The sequence below is a fragment of the Podospora anserina genome, chromosome 4 (assembly GCF_000226545.1).
Source record: "Podospora anserina S mat+ genomic DNA chromosome 4, supercontig 4".
Classification (NCBI taxonomy): domain Eukaryota; kingdom Fungi; phylum Ascomycota; class Sordariomycetes; order Sordariales; family Podosporaceae; genus Podospora; species Podospora anserina.
This window is the reverse complement of record NW_001914850.1, coordinates 1127699-1146565: the sequence shown is the minus strand read 5'-3', so window position 1 is coordinate 1146565 and position 18867 is coordinate 1127699. Positions and strand designations below refer to the sequence as shown.

General features: G+C 53.2%; 6 protein-coding genes across 6 annotated transcripts; 4 read left to right on the top strand and 2 right to left on the bottom strand.

Moving 5' to 3' along the window:
- Nucleotides 1–617, bottom strand: PODANS_4_7560 (uncharacterized protein; the record flags this gene model as incomplete). Its single annotated transcript, XM_001906044.1, has 2 exons — nt 1–462; nt 522–617. The coding sequence occupies 2 exons, from the start codon at nt 615–617 to the stop codon at nt 1–3; spliced, it is 558 nt and encodes a 185-aa protein (XP_001906079.1).
- Nucleotides 618–4579: 3962 nt separating this feature from the next.
- PODANS_4_7570 (uncharacterized protein) lies at nt 4580–5617 on the top strand (the record flags this gene model as incomplete). Its single annotated transcript, XM_001906043.1, has 1 exon — nt 4580–5617. One exon carries the CDS (start codon nt 4580–4582, stop codon nt 5615–5617), a length of 1038 nt encoding a protein of 345 aa, XP_001906078.1.
- Nucleotides 5618–6741: 1124 nt separating this feature from the next.
- PODANS_4_7580 (uncharacterized protein) lies at nt 6742–7808 on the top strand (the record flags this gene model as incomplete). Its single annotated transcript, XM_001906042.1, has 2 exons — nt 6742–7346; nt 7448–7808. The coding sequence occupies 2 exons, from the start codon at nt 6742–6744 to the stop codon at nt 7806–7808; spliced, it is 966 nt and encodes a 321-aa protein (XP_001906077.1).
- Nucleotides 7809–9627: 1819 nt separating this feature from the next.
- On the top strand, nt 9628–10587 carry PODANS_4_7585 (uncharacterized protein; the record flags this gene model as incomplete). Its single annotated transcript, XM_001906041.1, has 1 exon — nt 9628–10587. One exon carries the CDS (start codon nt 9628–9630, stop codon nt 10585–10587), a length of 960 nt encoding a protein of 319 aa, XP_001906076.1.
- A 333-nt stretch (nt 10588–10920) lies between these two features.
- Nucleotides 10921–12550, bottom strand: PODANS_4_7590 (uncharacterized protein; the record flags this gene model as incomplete). Its single annotated transcript, XM_001906040.1, has 3 exons — nt 10921–11311; nt 11384–11960; nt 12127–12550. 3 exons carry the CDS (start codon nt 12548–12550, stop codon nt 10921–10923), a joined length of 1392 nt encoding a protein of 463 aa, XP_001906075.1.
- A 2309-nt stretch (nt 12551–14859) lies between these two features.
- On the top strand, nt 14860–16908 carry PODANS_4_7600 (uncharacterized protein; the record flags this gene model as incomplete). The annotated part of the gene is made up of 1 exon (XM_001906039.1): nt 14860–16908. One exon carries the CDS (start codon nt 14860–14862, stop codon nt 16906–16908), a length of 2049 nt encoding a protein of 682 aa, XP_001906074.1.
- Nucleotides 16909–18867: the final 1959 nt, after the last annotated feature.

Genomic DNA, 18867 nt, shown 5'->3' with positions numbered 1-18867 from the left:
CTAAGTGGACGACTCGCGCTTCACCATAGTCCCATGGTGATAATCCTCATCCCTCTGGTAGTCCGATACCAACCCACCGCGGTGATCTTCGTCCCACCTCCGCTCCCGCTCCAAATCCATCTCATTCAACAGCTCGTGTCCAACGCTGGTCTCGATTTCCTGTCCGTCTTTGCCCACAAAAACCGGCAAGCCCTCATTGAGCGGATTTGTAACTCGACGGACTCTTCGAAACTCGAGGGGTGTGGTGCTCAACCATTCCAGTCTGAACGGCTCGCTGGTGCCCCAGGGCAGGCTCTTCATCCAGCAGGGGCGTGGGATCTTCGACGACGGTGCGGTTGTCATCCGGGCGTAGCCTTGAAAGTGGCCAGACTGGTTGATCGAAAAGAACAGGATAACGTTCCTACACTGGTTGAAGGCTTCGGTAAATGTCGAGCTGTTTTTGGCCTGCGTGGTCCAAATATTCTGCATTTTGTATGGTCAGCATGGCCTTCTGAAGCCATTGGATTGGGATGGGGACCTACATCTTCCATACACTGTTCGACATTCTGCTCATTAAAAGACTTGACGATGAAGAATCGAGTATCTGTACAACACAACACCAGGTTAATCAGTCCCATGGATCAATGACCGCCAGACAAAGACCTTGCTACGATGGGGACCAGGGAATGGATGAGACATCTTCTACTAACCACCTCGACGTCCAAAGTCCAGACGTCGTGATCTTCCGTTCTCTCTGTCATGATGAGCCGAATCCCGACGTCCTTTGTAGCTATCGTACCTCGACTGAGGCCGGTCATCACCGTATTCCCGACGGAATGAAGGACCTCTCGGCGGGCTCCGAGAACGCTGGAAGTTAGACGGCTCCTTGTAGTTATGCCAGCGGGGGGGGGGGCGCTCAAAATCATGCCGAGGGTGGCTAGGACGACTGTCCGCAAACTCTAGGCGTCTGCTCTCATCCACTGGGTTGTTGTCTTCTCTCTGGACATCTTGGTGGTTAGTTCGAGGAAGCTTATCTCTTCCTTGCGTGTCAGCCCCTTCCTCAGGGCGCGCTCTCTTTGTCGCCGTGTGCATGGTGCCTGAAGTCAGAAACATTGCGCTAGTGGTTTCTTTGCCCTCAGGCTCGGGTTTGTTGGGGGTGATGGGAGTAGGTAAGCTTTGTCTCGTCTCTGAGACACTCTGTACGCGAGTAACCAAAGGCGCGGGTGTGGCCTTGTTCTGAGGTTGCCGTGGCCAGGAATCATTCTCAGCTTCTTCCAAAAGCTTTCGTTCCTCCTCCTCGAGTCTCTTTTTCTTGGCCGCGAGGTCTCTTAAGCGCCGAAAACGGTCCAACTTTACTGTGCGAACCTCTGTGTTGTGGTACTCGGTCATTTCAAGCCAGTCTTTGATGTCGGGAGCAAGCTCGAGTAGCTCTTGTATCGCGTGGGAAGCTGACGATGAGACTTCTACATTGCCTGTGTATGGTGGCTGTGAGCCGGTGGAAGACGTTGTCCGTGTGGCCAGTGTCTCTTGACAGTTTGGTAACCCATGATGGTTGCTCGTCATGGCATTCATGAATGAAAGGGGCTGTGAAGTGTTCGTATAGACCTCATCTTGTGAGGTGTATTTGGTTGAGTTAGCAGCATGGGCCTGATGGTTTCTTGACAAGGCATCGGACGACGACGATGAGGGCTGTGGGTTATCATCGTTGGCTCCAGATGTAACCCGTATCGAGGTGATCAAGTCCTGAATATCGTCATCAGTCGCACCTAACGACACCTTGCTCGACTCTTTAGAAATGGTCGTGCTGTTCTGCCGGCGACTTCGACTGAGTTTCTCTCTCAGCGCAGCGGAGCGAGCATCCAGGCTGCTCAGATCAGCCAGTTGGCCTGGCATTTCGACTGAATATCGATTTCCTTGATTCGATATGTTATATGTCGAAATAGGGGCAGCTACTACTGCGCAAGATCAGCACGTGAAAAGATGGGACCGTGATATTGAGATGACTGAGGATTACCGACGATATGGTGCCCAAGTCTGTGTTTTGCTGCTTTCGCCGACCAGCGCTGTCGAATACGGTTAGAACTGTAGACGATGTGCTGTAAAACTGCTGAGATATCAAGAGACCGCGAGTTGGCATCGGATGCGAGTTAAGCGTGGGCAGAGAGTGTTCAGGGAACCCAACTCGAGGTTCAAATTCTTCAACTTTCGCAGAGTGGGGCGCTACTTTCAGTCATTGGCAAAACCAAGCACTGGTTATGACAGGTTGGGTTCAACTGGGAGGAGCAATTCAGGACGCAGACGGGAGCTCTGTCTGCTTTCCTTTTCCGCCACAATAAAAGTGAAGTTTGGATGGAAGCTGAGTGGAAGGCACAGAGAGATGCGGGGAAACTTCATCAGGTATGTAAGGTGTTGTGATGGATACCTATGCTGCTGTACAAGTCCGATGAACTGCAGCTCGGGACAGCAACTGAGTCAGTGTCCAATAGATCAATCACATCTTTTCTGATTTCGAGTACAAAACAAATGGAAACCCAAAGCTTTCACAATATGGGCAGGTCCTCCCCGTTTTGTGGTCTTCAGCATCGATATATCAATTCGACGGATCTAACCCATCTCTGAACCCTAACCCCTCACTAGTGATCAGATAATGGAGCCGCCCTGCCACGGCACTTCAGCAAGGCAGTGGCACGATGTCCCCTTCTCATCTCCGTTGCTCCACACACGAAACCTCAGCAATTCCTCCACTTCGGCCGGCGGCTTGCGGTGGTGATGCTTGAACATGGATGGATGACTTCGGACGACAGATTCTTGGAGAACCTGTACAATATCACGCTAGGCTATGCTGCGTAACGCACCACCTCGCCCATAGGATCGCTCGCTGCGCCCAGCACGACCGCTCCGGTACTTTGCTGCCTGGCGATGCGCGTTGATGAAGTCAGCTACGGTGCCTTCACATGGACCACTACCGGTAAGGCGGCGCCGATCGACATGGCCGTGTCCTGGGAAGCTGGTACCGAATATCCGTCGAACCCCGCTTGACCGTTGAAACCAGGACGGCGGATATTGGGCATTGGCAGCCGCAGACAAGAGGCGCTTGAGTGTTTCATGTGGCAGGCCAATACAGAGAGATTGCAAGCGCTGGCTGATGAATGGCATCATCTCGCCCTGTTTGCTCTCTGTACAAACATCACGACCCTCAGCAGCAGTTCTTGATCCGAATCCCTCGCGGGCCGGCTTCCCGCAATCTGGGTCATGTCGCCGTGGCGGTCAGACAACATCCCGGTCTGTCAACGGCGGCTACTTTTGCGCCTCCATCACAATCCCTGCCACCGTTGACCAAGAGCGTCTGGAAGGGCTGTCGAATCTCGCAAGCTACGGTGACGAAGTGGTCTTCGTGGGGTGTGGTGGGGTTTTCGGCTCGAGGAGACACAAGCGAGACACTGTCCTTGCATAAGCGTTCCCCTAATTCAACAAACCGTTGCCCGCCGCCGCCCACAACCCGTATCTAGCTTTCGACGACGTCGACGGCGGCATCACAACCGCCCCAACTCCCCGCTTTCGTCCCATAACCAACCTTCCCCCTTGTTTCATGCCTTGACTGCGGGATCCCAGCCGAGCCCGCCAGTGGTCCCTTGAGGTCAGATCATGCGCTGCCAACCACCACTTCTTTGGATCTACACACATCCATGCCTCACATCACTTCCCAGCTGCATGGGCACACACATGGGCTGACCCACCACTCCCTCGAACGCCCACACCAGAGACGACGTTGACGGTGAGCATCCGCTTGAACTTACCTGAAAGTGTGAATGCCTGGGTTGTCAATGCTCCTTAAACTCCACCATGGGAGATCAGCTCCAGTCGGGATGTCTCGTTGTCAAGGGCGTCAATCCTGTTTACTTGCCATGCCGCCCTTGGCCGTCGCTTCACATGCCGCGGGCTGGTACACAGCGCCTTCTGGACCTGGACAAGAGAAGATTCTCTGGATCTTGGGCGTCGATCTGACCTTGACGATAACTGAGGTCCTAAGAGTCAAGAGAACGGAAAGAGGGGAGATCCCGCCAGGGTGGGTTGGCTAGGAAGCTAATTTTGCTGAAACAGTATGAAGACTCCTTTCTCAAGTCCATGGGTGAAGCACTCTGTTTGCCTTCGTCATCACCGTTTGACACCGGACGCACGATGCGTCCACCATTGTGGGCTCATCCTGGTCCCGGCGCCCACCCCCTAAAGTAGGCAAGCCACCGTTCAGGGGTCTGACATCCATCTTCGAGCAGGGAAGCTCATACACAGTCATGGGATAATCTCAGGATTGATCAGGTATATAACATCTCGACTGCTTCCCTCCAGCACCCACCTTTTCTCCTCACCAGGCGCAACGCGACCTTTCTAGCAAAGCCATTCATTTTTTGAGCCATTCCTTCGTTTTCTTTCGAACTACATTCATTGTATACCTACACTCACTTCATTGACTGAAGACATTTCTTCCGATCTCTTATCATCACCAACCAACACCAAGTTACAATCCACATATCCCCGCTAGACGGACCTGCTCAACGCTTTTAACACCACCATCCTTGCGATTCGAAATCAACCCTTCAAGATGCCTTCCTTCACCTCCAAGACTCTCCTCGCCGCTTTGGCCGGTGCCGCTGCTGTCAACGCCCACGGCCACGTCAAGAACGTTGTCGTGAATGGTGCCTCCTTCCAGGGCTACGACATCAACAGCTTCCCTTACACTCAGAACCCCCCCAAGGTTGCCGCCTGGACCGCTTCCAACACCGACAATGGCTTCGTTGGCCCCGAGTCTTTCGCCTCTAGCGACATTATCTGCCACAAGAACTCGGCCAACGCTCAGGGCCGCATCGTTGTTGCCGCGGGTGACAGCGTCTTTGTTCAGTGGGACACCTGGCCCGAGTCTCACCACGGCCCCGTCATTGACTACCTTGCCTCGTGCGGTAACACTGGCTGCGACAAGATTGAGAAGACTGCTCTCGAGTTCTTCAAGATCGCCGAGGCTGGTCTTGTCAACGGTGCCCAGGCCCCTGGCCGGTGGGCTTCCGATGTCCTCATTGACAACAACAACAGCTGGATGATCAAGATTCCCGCCAACATCCGTCCCGGCCAGTACGTCCTTCGCCACGAGATCATCGCCCTTCACTCCGGCGGCGACCTCAACGGCGCCCAGAACTACCCTCAGTGCTTCAACATTGAGGTCACTGGTTCCGGCACTGTCCTTCCCCAGGGTGTCAAGGGTACTTCCCTCTACACTCCCACCGACGCTGGTATCCGCTTCAACATCTACCGCTCCCTCGACAGCTACCCCATCCCCGGTCCCGCTCTCCCCGCCGGCTTCGCTCCCGTTGCTCAGGGCTCCTCCGCCATCGTTTCCTCTGCCACCGCTATCACCGGCGCTGCCACCAACGCCCCTGCTCCTATTGCCACTACCACCGCTGTCAACGTTGTACCCAGCCCTACCACCATCGTCACCTCTGTTGTCCAGACCTCTGCTGCTCAGACCTCTGCTGTTCAGACTGCCGTGCCTGTCCAGACCAGCACTCGTCCTATCAGCACCCGCCCCCAGCCTACCCGCTGCCCCGGTCTCGGTCGCCGCCACCTCCGCAAGGTCGCCCGCGCTTAAGCGGTCAACCTCTTTTCGAGAGAAGGAACTTTTGATTTCGATTCTCTGATGTGCATACGAAGCAAACATTTTTAAGCCTGGTGCACCACAAATTTATGGGCCCCCGGCTGATGGCTTGCTCCCATTTTTGAGGGATCAGAGGCTGGGGATCCCAAAACAAAACTACAAGTTTTATTCTCATGTATATATGGCTTTGCTACTTTCTTCTTCTTTTCGTACACTATTTGGTTTCCTCCCGGGGACTTTTATCTGGGAGGAGACGGCATATGTAGTCAACGACTGGCTCACATGGATGACCCTGGGTTAGACAAACATGACTTTTTGTTCAAAGTCTTTTTCCTTGATGCATGGTGATTGTTTCTGTGACCTCGACGACTTTTGACTCCTTCAGTGATATGATCGAAATGTCTAAAACATGTTTACTAAATATATCCACGATGGCAGACCAATCAAAATGCCGGGAGCCATCACCAAATTCACCCGCAAATGAACCCGCATTGCTTCTGTCAAGATGTCAGGTACCGAAACCATACCAAGAGATCCCAAATGTCCGGATGGCTATGTACTACATAGACGTAGATGCGCACCAGTCGTCTTCCGGCTAAACAGCCGCTTCTGACGCCATTACTTTGGCAGCAGATGGCTTTGGATAGATGTTAGCAAAGAGGGGGCATTCGTTGGTTGATTTGACAAAAGTCACGCTCAACAGACAGATCCTTCAAAATTAAGAGTGAAAGTAACTAAGAGAAAACAACAAAAAAGAGCAGAAGAGTACACGGAACAAAGTGGAACAGCCCTATGATGCGACTAGAAGGGGGATTGTAAATGTCCACCAATCACCTCCCCCGAATCTTCCCAATTCGGCATTTCTCCGACTCGACGACCTCCGTTCACCCATCTTCCGCATGCAATTCTCCAGCAAGGTGTTCGGCGGCGGTAGCATTTGATGGCCCATCCGCCAAGATAGGTAAGATTCAAGATTTTCCGCGCCTTCACAAGATCTATCTCGCATGTGATCTACGGAGTACCGGCTTGTGTCTCTATAATACCACCCCATGAACCCTCCCGTGCAAATCCCCCTCCTCTTCACCACCTCCCCTTTCCCACCTTACCCAACCGCCAAAATGCACCTCCTCCCCCTCCTCCTCCCCCTTCTCGGGCTGATCCCCTCAACGGCAGCCCAAGCTCGCACCACCCCCCCATCCTCCTCCTGCATCCGCGTATCCAAGACCCCCTCAGCCCACTCGGCCCAATTCTCAACCCTCTCCTCCGCCATCACCTCCCTCTCCACAACCTCCACCTCCCCCGTCTGCATCTTCCTCTACCCCGGCACCTACCAAGAACAAGTCCTCATCCCCGCCGCCGTCAAATCCACCATCTCCATCTACGGCTCAACCACCAACTCAGCCTCCTACACCTCAAACTCCGTAACAATAACCCAGTCCAAATCCCAAGCCAACACCGGCGCCTCCAACGACGAGACGGGCACCGTCCGTGTAAAAGCCAACAACGTCAAGATCTACAACCTCAATATCGTAAACTCCTACGGCAAGGGGTCGCAAGCCGTAGCCCTGTCCGCGTACGCCGACAGCGGCTACTACGGCTGCTCCTTCCAGGGGTATCAAGACACCGTCCTCGCCAACCGGGGGAAGCAGTACTATTCCCGCTGCGAGATCGTCGGGGTGACGGACTTTATTTTTGGACAGGAAAGCCCGGCTTGGTTTGAGAGGTGCGATATTAGAGTGCTGTCGTCTTCGGTAGGATATATTACTGGTAAGTCCCCTCCCCCACCTCCCTTGAACAGGGCTGACATCGGGTAGCGTCTGGGAGATCAAACTCCGCCTCGCCAAACTTCTATGTCTTCAACAACTGCAACATCGCAGCCAAGTCAGGGCAGAGCGTGAACAACGGGGCGTTTTACCTGGGTAGGCCGTGGAGGGAGTACGCCAGGGTTGTGTTTCAGAATACGACCATGAGTGGTGTTGTCAATGGGGCGGGATGGAGGATTTGGAATGCGGGGGATGAGAGGACGTCGAATGTTTACTTTGGGGAGTATGCCAACTCGGGCCCGGGGGCGGGCGGGACGAGGGCGAGCTTTGCGAGGAGGTTGGGGGGTCCGGTGGCAATCGAGACGGTGCTGGGGGGGGACTATAAGGGCCAGGGCTGGTTTGATGGGAATTATGGAATGTGAGAGAGTAGTAAAGACGTGTTGCTGGGACCTGGTTGAAAAAAATGTTTCCGAGTTGGGGGGTGCAGGTTTAAACGCTTCTGTATCGTTGAAAGGCAAAGCAAGCTCGATAAATATCATGTCATCATGTTGTGACAGAACGGCAAGGGACTTTGACGACTCTATCACCTACGAATTTATTAAAGAGAAGAGATAGGAGAGAATTTGTTCCCGAGGGGGGGTTTATAGTCGTCGTCAGAAAGAGGAAGGAACACGATATGGCAAAGTAGCTGCTGTTACGCAAACATCATATGCCTCCGCAGCAAGCAGTGTTTCGCCTGACCGACAGCCTACGGAAACGGCAGTGGAAAGGCATGGTGCGGTCGCACCTATTCTGTAAGGGGCAGCAACCTCTAATGACCAGGAAAGAACGGGCAAGCAGTTGAGGAAGGATGGGTGATGGTTGCGGGCTTACAATAGAGGAAGTAACCTCACAGCAAGCTTCTCTCCTCAAGTCAGGGGCAAAAAGACGGCCGCCCCAAAAAGGAATCGAACCCTCAACCTATGGCATTCCAGCCTCAGGAATCACTGGGATGGGTGGTGGGTTTCCGAGAGATCAGAGCGACCGGGCAGCAGGTGTAAAGGAATCCACGTTGCGTCGCGGGTGACCGATAGGCCATACTGCCTGTCCACCCACTCCTTTGCTCTCAGATATCAGGGTGCGCGAAAACATGGGTTATGAAGGGAGGGAAGGAGCGAGGTCGCATATGGCATGATTGGCAGGCACGACCGCTGGCTCTTTCCTACATTGATGTTGTTACTAGCCGATGCCTGTCTTTCCACAATTGCTTGTTTGAGTTACTTTTTCACCTTCATTGTTGCTGTTTACCCTATTGTTTTGCCGTCCACATCTACTACCTATATTAAAGTTTAACTCTCTTTGATAGTAACTTACTTGGGTAATTTATTACTTTTAAATTTAATAAAAATTAAACCCATCGTCAGTCCTCTGCTGACACATGAGTATGCTACCTCAAACTCTCAAGGATATCTGCATATTTCTGACACGCAAGACTTTTCGAGGTGATATGATCTCTTATCATTGTTAGCTGCTACAGTCCATATTTATACCTCCCTTGGAGGATGCAGCGTGTGAGTTGGATGAGCTCCAAGATGTACTTTCTATATCCTCACACCATCTGGTTTTGCCTGTGTGGTCTAACATAACTCTCTTCAGAACGATATTCATGACAACCCTCGAGATGGCCAAGAAACGGCACGTCCAAGACCCCTGGCGCTATCCCCAAAATAAACGGCAATGTGGATCGCTTGTCTTCATTCCAACCAATCGGCCACCGAGCGCATGAACTGGACCCTGATCAGCAACGCCCCACCGCCCAACCTTGGCGTAGCGTTGCCAACGAATGCGCAACGGCTCAACCATTCAAACTGCTCAAACGGCGCATTCATCTCAGACAGGTTTGATGTTGTAGGGTTGGGCATTGGGTGGCCTAGGCCCCTAGTGGCTGGGAGAAATTTCGATCGAGAAAGGGATGGGTTTGGTTTCGTGGATGGGAGAGAAAGAAAGACGCGTTTGTCATTTGGCATCACTCAGTCGACCTGTTCACGGGTCTCACATCATCGCATGACGGAGATTTTGGGACACACACCGCTCTTCATTCCTTGCTTTTCAATTGTCTGGTAGACAACCATCGTCAAGTATCTTTCACGATTTAACATTTTAGTGATATGATCTAGATCTTGTTTTTATCTTTCAGTTTTCCCTCTCAACCTCACTCACCATCGCGACTTTGACGAACTCTTTTCATCACCAACAATCACAATGACACTTCCGAACCCCTTCTCCCGCAGCTCACCACCACCACCACCACCACCAACATCCAACATCACCACCCCCAAACCCGACATTGAAACTGCCATCCGCCCCATCTCCCCTCCCGACAACGCCAGCCTCCCACCAAGCACAACCATCACCCTCTCCCCTCCTGCCCTTCCCCTCCCCCCAACAAACAAGCTCACAACCCCCCAGTTCATCTACCTCTTCCTCCTCGACGGCCTCGGCGCCCTGATCCTATCAGGCGGCATCAACTTTGCAATCGCCTACGCAATGTACACCGCCCCTCAGTACACCACCAGCCCTGGCACCAACCCAGACGGAACCCCCCAGCCCCCAGACAAGATCACGTTATGGTCCTTCCCCTCGACGCTGGCGGGCGACGCGGCGGTAACCATCATCCTCCAATGTCTCGTCACCTGGCTCATTGAGCTGTTCCTTGTGAACCGTGACCTCAAGACCGGGGGTGTACCTCCCATAGGAATGTTCAGCTCTTCTTCTCTGCTCAGTAACAACAGATTGGTTAGGTGGCTTTGCTCGTTACCGGCGACGGTGCCGGTGGTGTCATCTGGGGGCGATGAGAAGGGGGGTAGGGGCCGTCTGGAAGAGGTTGTCGTCTCTGTGTGGCCTTACCCATCATCGGGGGCCGGAATTCTTGGATGGGGAGGGTTCCTCTTGGGCCAGGCGGCGAGGAGCATGCTTGTGGCGGTGGTCAGTTTTTTGATCTTTTGGGGGCCGACGGTGGGGTTGTTGATTGCTGCCGGGAAGGCAAACGGAAAGGGGGACTGGGAGTATGATGCTACTTGGGCGCCGCAGGTGTTTAAGCTTGTTTTGGGAGGAGTGTTGGGGTTGGTGACTACGCCGGTTATGGCCGGGGTTTGGCTTGTTAGGGCTGGGTTGGTTATGGGGGAGGGCGATAATGAGGAGGAGGAGGGCGGAGAGCAATGAACGGGTTGATAATTTGGATATTGGGATATGTGAATACATGGGACTATTGGGTACGATAAACAAGAGATGGAAGTAATGAGGGAAGAGAGGGAACGGCATCCAGCTTAAAGGACATGTGAACAGAAGAGATGGAAATAATGAAGGAAGAAACGAAAACCAGGCTTGGAACTGGCCGGGTACGACAACAATGGCAACAGGATATCGCTTTCGAACGAAACACAAATATATAGACGTAGGATCAAACACGACGGGATACGAGACTGGATATGGACGGCATATACCAACTAGATAGATACATAATATAATACTGATAACTCCCTACACACAGCACGCTCATGCAGGGGGCAAAAACGAAGTAAACAACACCCCCTGAATCAAGGCATACAAAACCATAAACTTGACAATATATCCACCCACCTTCTCGCCCCGAATCAAGCTCCCGGCCACCCACCAATACCACAGCGGATACCCAGACGATATCCTCGTGATAATCTGCACATGGTACATGGCAATAGCAAGCACAGCAAGCACCACTTGAGCCGCCGCTGCAGACTGAACAAGCGACGTCAGTTGGGCCGACTCGACGGGTTTGGCGGCAATCACAGGCTGCCGAGCCGATGTGGGTTGCTCCACTCCCGATCGAACTAGGATCGCCAGCATCGGGGTGGCGAGCAAAAATAATGGGAGATTAGAAATCGTCCAGTAGCGGAGGAAGCCGACATTCCTGAACGTCAAAGGAAAAATTTGAGTAAGCAGGTGATGTTGGCGGAAAATACCGGGAGGCAAGAAAACTTACCAATAGTGCTCCTGGACAAAGGTGAAGATGCTCGGTAAGTAAGCCTCACACCATGGCCGAGGATCTACCCCGGAAGCACCGGAGCAAAACTGCCCATAAGCGATGGCCTGAGGGATTATGGACCCTAGAGCTACGCAGATACCCCCGATGCCCAACGCGACAAGGCGGCGGATGGTGTCGAAAGGCTTATGCGGCAGATTCGGGAGGTGCCGCAGAACTTCCCAGGCAAATGGGATACCATTCAGAATGCCGTTGCTTCGGAAGGCTGTGGCCAGACCAAAGAAAATCCCTGCGAGCACCAAATACACATCACGAGCAAGTGCACGACTCTCAGCTTGGCTACTCAGTGCAAAGAGAAGATATCCGGTAAAGGCCAGAAAGGCGTAGGAGCTTTCCATGTAAGGCGCCGTGAGAAACATGCCAGCAGGCGAGACGATGTGCAGCAGAGCCGTAACCAAAGATAGAGTGCGGTCCCGCCACACAACCTGTCCGAGGCGGAAGAGCACAATCACCGAGAGAAAATGTGCTGTATTGGCGACAGTGACGCCAATGACAGCTTCAGGGAGAACACCCCCATCTGCTGGGGGAGCGATACCAACATGTCTTGCACCTACCAGATTGTGAACACCATGTGTCAGCATTCCATATTGATGGAGATATATATGAATGTAACCAACAAAGATCACCAAACGCTTCATGGCCTCTGCATTGCGGTCCCGTTGACAAGTGTCCCATCAACTTACCTTGAAGAATCCCTCTGACCACGATGGGCAGGCCAGCACCAAAGGCCCATTCCTGTTCATATATATATCCTCGTTTTGCAGAACTGAGAAAGTAAATGGCATCCCAGCTGGCAAACCGCGAGACCAGACCACCAGAAAGACCCAATGGCTGCTGAGCCCGTTGTTGGCCCGTCGTTGCCGCTTCCACGCCACCGTGCACCAAGAGGTCGGCGGACGTGTCATAGGCGTCGCCCACGAGGGTGCTTCCCAGGGCAATGGCAAACAAGACAGCTTTCCATATCAGAAATGCGGTCACCAGTGTTCTGTATGGTTGGGCACTACTGATGATGCGGGTGCTGGGCGTGGTGATGGTGGTCGTGGTGATGGTGGTCGTGGTGGGGGCATGAGCACGGGGGCTCTTGAAGCTGGGGGATGAGGCTGTCATGGTCGGGTGAACTAGAATGCCGGGTTCAACGTCCAAACCCACATGGCTCCGAGGATGCAAGTCTAAAAACGAAAATTAATTTCTCCAAAGACAACGCCACAGGAAAGCAGAATGCGAGATGCTGTGCCGGTTTCTGCTCGTTGTTGTAACGGCCGGCCTTTGGCTCATGAAGGACGTTTTGGCAACTCAGGTTTCGGTTGGCAGCACTGGATGTGGGGCATGCAATTGAAACAAGGTGAGGCTGATGGGTCCCACTCTGACGTTCAAAGGGTGGCTTGGAGAGGTGGCTTTCCACGTTTTTCTCGAAACTTGCCAGTTGAAGATGAGCGACCCTGAGCGCCGATCATTCGTCAGCCGTTCGGATCATGGCGGCGGCCGTATTCTTCGGGTTCAATAATTCACGTCAGGCCTTCCTTGGGATATCAGTCCTTCCAACAGAATCGCAAAAATGCGGTTGGTGTCTCCCACCTCAGCGTCATAATTATATCATAATCTTGGAATTCCAAAGAATCCATCTTAAATTAATCATGATTCGTGTGATCATGGGTGTTCGAGGCCTTTTCGTCGAATATCTCGGCAACATTACAAAACTGCGAACGGGTATCGGTGTCGTGAAAAGCTCCGGGTCCCGGGCGGGGCGCGGCGGGGTGGGGCTCCCGAGCCTGTGCCAAGCATTCTCGGCACAGGAACCCGATGAATGACTTTGCAGGTTCATCCGATGACAATGATGAGCTGGCCGGGAAAGCTTGATGTCAATAGAGTGCGAAATACTTTTGACAGGCTGTGGCAGTGTGGGTGACTTCTACTTCGTAGGAAGTCCTTAATGCTTCGGTTGTCATTCCCCAGGGAAGGGAAAGGTACTCCCGCTTCCAGATGTCACCACACCATGCCGACTTGCCAAGCCAATGCAGCAGAACAACCTCCTGTGTAACCTGGAGTAACCTTGCTTCCCACGCTGCCATCAACTTGTTCCTGGTCTCGAAACAAAGCTCAGCTTCTTGTGATCGCTTCTTCCAACGTTTTACCTGCCCAGAAACATCGACATGTTTGATTGGAAGCAGAAAAAAAACGCATTGGTTCATCCGATGCTGCGAGAACAACACACCTCGCCGAAGGAACCCACTTTCAACCATAGACCGAGACCCGGCCTCTCTGGGTACTGCCCGGTCTCCCTTGGTCGAGCAGGCTGACCGCCTCGCAACCTCTTCCCAAATATGCTTCTATTTTTCTCATTGTCGCGCAGTTGATCAAGTCTTTGTCGAGGTATTTGAAGTCTAAAGATCGGCACCTCCCGGACTGTTCAACATCAATCAATATCGAAATCGACCCGGCCGCATGGTACCGTGGCCCTTCCACGCTTCCCAAATCATCGGCACCTTTTGATTGCCCCAAACCCGTTCCAGCAACCAGAATCTCCCGCGCTGTGCCCCTCCACCCACTGATTTTCATGGTCCCCACGAGCTGCAAAGAGCCCACAACGGAGCCGGGAAGCACGAGGTTTTCCGCTCCTTCCATAGCTTTAGCTTCGGCCTTATTGGCCACGCGCCAAATACACTGGCAGCCGCGCCGAGTGGGCGTTGGACGGCGTTCAGCTAATTAAAACCAACGCCAGCTCCTCTTGCAGCGGCTTCGTGGTTCATCAATTCGGCCTCCCTCCTCTGAGGTGAACCATTGACCGCTCAACTGCTTAACACCTTCTCCAGCTTTCTCTATTCTCAACATTCTTTCGCTACTTATTAGCAAGCAGCAACCACGCCATCCCGAACCCACAAACAGCATTACGCTCGCTCTCTTTCAACCACCAGGCTCCCACAGACCCATAGGCTCAAGATCAATTGCGAAGCCGGCATTGACTTGTGACACTGTCAGACAGACACGACAGTGGCACCAAAAGCGACGGGCAGCACGCTACATCTCGCACCGCTCGATCGATCGATGGCAGCTGCTGTAGCTTGCCGGCTACTGTTGTGACTTGCAGATTCGCTTGCCTCGGCAGCTTGGCTTGCCGCTCGTCACTCCTCCGTCACAACCGGTTGATCCTCCAAGAAGAGGAGGCAACTTCAACCAGTGGAGTTTGCCCACTCCTGACGTCGACGCCCGGTGGAGGTGCTATCGCGAGCACCGCCCCAGGGTAGCTGGAGCTGTTGGATCACAACAGCTGGAACAGCCTCCAAACCACCAACCCCACACCATCTAACGCAGGGCCGGTCCTTTGCAGCTTCCAATCCCAACTCCACGTTAATTTTCTGTTTTTGTACTTTGCGCCGTCTTTTATCCTTTTCCATGCGTGTAGGAAGTAACGTATAATAATGTTTCTTCACTCGGGCGCGAGCCTCCATGGCCATGAATATTCGAATCGCCCTTCACCATCTACACCTCCAGTCGCCACCCACAACCTACGAAGCCCCTTATTACGCTCCGCCTTTGCGCCACCAAAACAACGGGTGAACGTGGATGGCGCCTCCGCCCCCATCCGCCAACGTCCGGCGTCTGATTACATCCCCCGCGCACTTTCACCCGTTGTGCGCTTTCGCGAGGACCCCGAGGAGGACGCCCCTCCTCAAACGCCCGCCATGCCAGAACCACCATCGGATTCGGAGCTTAGTGATGTAACGAATCCGAATGCTGGTACACTAACAGCCCGGTCCACACCACGACGACATCGCCATAGAGTCCAGCGCAAGAGCACCACTTACGGCCTTGGATATCCCACCCCGAAGCTCCTCGACAAGACCAAATATGTGCGCAAGGTGTTGCCGAGGCTTCTTCTCCAGCTTCAGTTGGTATCGGCTGATGGACGGTCAAGACCAGTGCTTGAAGTGTTTCCTTCGAGCCGAATCGCCGGTCCGGTTATAGCTCCCCGGTTGGCAAAGAGGTTTCCAGGAATATTTGGGGTCAAGCACTCATTGGCTTACGATGACATTGTTTTGGTGAGGAGGGACGACGATCATGTGGAAAGCGACAGCACCGAAGGTGACAGCGACGACGCGCTCGAGAAAAGGAGACTCGTTGCCGTCTATAGCCCCTTGCGCCATTCGGACGAGGCTGAAATCGTGTTGGATGACGGGACGGTGTGGGTTGCCAGGCCACTGCCAAATGGCTCTTGGGACTTTGCGCACACCGATGATAATGGCAACACCACCACAGCCCGATGGGCTCGCAGGCACAAATCGGCGCCAACATCGCATCCGACAGAGCCGAGTACACCATCGTCTACAACAACGCCGCAAACCCGCTTCACATTCAGCATGATCAACCCCCTCACTCGCAGGCATCCAGTCATGGCATCTCTTACGCCTTCATCTCTAGACATCCGCGACTCCTATGCTTCTGTTTCGAACCCATCCAATCGATATCAACCCCCGCGGCACGGCCGCGGCCGCTCTCTCTCCAACGTAACCTGCAGCACTGTTCCAAATTCTCCATCTCAGCAATCATCATTGTGTTTCTCCACTGACGGTGAAAGCGACTCCGGTCTTGGGATGCCGGTTTCTTTCACCCAGGAAATGGCCGAGGGACCAGTTCACTTAATCGATGAAGCGACCAAGAATCTCATTTCCGTGACAGCTCTCTGGGTGGCTCTTTCTTCAGGCTGGTCACCAGCCCACACACCCACTAACAGCGGCCCAGAATCCGCAGCGGCCACGCCATGTACAGCGGCCACACGTGTTGGGCGCAGCCGCAGGAATACCTGGGGCAGCAGAGCCTCCAACGCATCTGACGCCGGGCAGCGATCCGAATGCGCAGACCTCGTCATGGGGATCACCAAGCGGAACTCGCTTCCCGCGCAATGTCTGATTGAAGAATCGGACCACAACAAGCGATCGGCTACACCTACCAGTACCCCGGTTATCTCCCGCTCGTCAACGCCCGTATCGAACATGTCCACCAACAACCCCAAAGCAGCCCCCCGCAGAGCGACAAGCACAGGCGCGGCTTACATGCAGAGGCGGCTTCAAGCGAGCTCCACCTCTGAAGCTACGGTAGCTGAAGTAGCAGAGATGAACGCGGCCAAGAAGACTGCGGTTTTGTCCCAGGCCCAAGCCCACCCCGAAGCACCAGTTTCCGCGCCCCAGCCAATTGCTCCGATCCGTCCTTCACTCAAGGCTGAGGGGAGCAACATTCATAGGAACAGCAGTATCACCATCAAGGTTGTCTCCTCGCCAGATAGGGAGACGCATGGAGTGATGGTGAAGAGGAGCAGGAGCTTGTTTGGCTCTTCCAAGAGAGCGAGCAAGTGCGCTGTGACGGAAAGGAACCTGGGGGAGGGGTTGGATTCCCCTGGGAAGGAGAAGAAGAGGTTGAGGGAGAGGCTGTCGAAATGGATGTGTAGACTCGGGGGATCTTCTTCGCGCTAGAGGATTGCGAAGAGGAGGGCAAGGAGGGCGTTTAGGGGGGGGGGGGGGGTTGCTGCTGGGGTTCATGCTTGTGATGTGTTGTTCTGAGAGTGGATGTCAGGATGGCGGTTGTCAGTGTGAGTGACAGTGTATGTCTTGTGTGTGCATGTGTACTGCAAAATTCCCACCTTATTTTGGCTCGTGCAGGAGGGATAGAAATGAAGGAGGGGATTAGTGAGATACCCCCATACAGTATAAGACTGTTGAGTAGAAAATCCAACTGACTCAGGATACCTATTCATTACTGTTCTGTGGATACCGGTGTTGCTGTGCGTGTGTGTTGTTGCCCTGTAAAGACAACCAAAAATGGAAAGAAAGTAAACAAATAAAGGGGTGGGATAAGGGGGGTTAATGCCAAGACTTGACCTGGTCAGCTTTGACAACACCACTGTCAAAACAACAACTCTTGAAACTTGAATCAAGAAAAGGACCATGTCCGACTCTGTCAATCATACGAGCTTTTTATAGTCTCGATCGCCCTCTTCCCACTATAGTGCCAGGCAAACCTCACAATCGCCGATAAAAGACACTTGTGATGCAGTGCCGCGCATGATAAACAGCACAGCACAAAGAGAACTTATCAAGACCGTCCTGCCCGGACATTGTGAGGATCCGACCAGGCAACACCGACTGTAGCTTCCTGTTTTGTTTCCTTCAATATCACGGCATAAACCATACCTGAGAGGCCTATGAGAAATCTACCCGAAAGCTTTTTAGACAGACTTTTTCAACTCACTTTTTGACTATTTGACCAAGCCCTCTGCATGTAAACGTTCTTCACAAAGCCAGTGGGCATCAAGTAGGCAAATATAACTGCTTGACCACCACCTTGCTGAAGTAGGTAGGTATCCCATCCAAAAGCCCCAGCTCCGCTCGGCAGTACGTACCTGAGCCCAAAACCTCGTATCTTGGACATCTCCCGTCAAGGCTTTCTCCTCCTCCAGAAACTCACCTATTCCTTCTACTCCTTTTCTTTCTGCTGCTCTTATTCTTTCTATTCTGTCTGCTGCCCCTTTTCGACCCTTGCTCGTTTCCTATCCAACGCAGCAAACCGACGAAGCATCTTATCAATCTTATCCAACTCTGCCTCGTCGAGGTGATCAGGTACCTCGGCTCCGTGCTCCACAAGCGCCTTCACCGGCCCCGGCCAAATGCCAGGACCAATGCCCCTCCACAGCCCTCGCCGATGCATCGCTCATCGCTTCCCTTCTTCCTGCCCGACCAGTTCTTCTCCGTCGCCTCCTCCAGCAACACCTTCGCAAAGAACCCTTCAGGATCCCATGATGCCTTTATGGAATCCACTGCAGACGTCAGCAGAAAGCCCGTCTCCGACTCGCTGCTATCCGGGGGCGTAAGCGGCGCGTCCAGCTTGATCCCGTCCCCATAATCAAGCAGGACTTTCAAAATGTCGCCAAACATTCGGAATGCCATGTTGTAATAGGTGATATCGGCAGCGGCGCAATTGCCAACAAAAGTCCATTTCGTATGTCGTGTTCCGTCGTGGTCGTTGTCTTCCTTGCGGGGGAGGGTCCTAAGTCTTAATCGCACAGGGTGCACGACACCATTCTCACCTGCGATTGGGTTAATCCGTGCTGGGACAAGCTTCCATATGTGGTTATTCAAGCTCAGTAATCTCACCAAGTACGCCTTCATCCCCGTCCCTGGTTGTGGAGCTGTGGCTTTTAAAATGTTTGCTCATGTGGCCTTGGAAGGCTTAAGGTTTTGACGGCTGGGAGGAGACAACCCCTCTCACTGATAAGCATCAGGCATCGAACCCCAAAGTTGATTTATCGAAGCAGTACTCTTCGTTGGAACTATCTCTCAAACACCCAGTTCCCTTCAAACCCACCACTCCCGCAAGGTTATGTACGTACAAGCCACCTCCCCACCGCATAAAAATACACACCAAGCCAAAGGGTA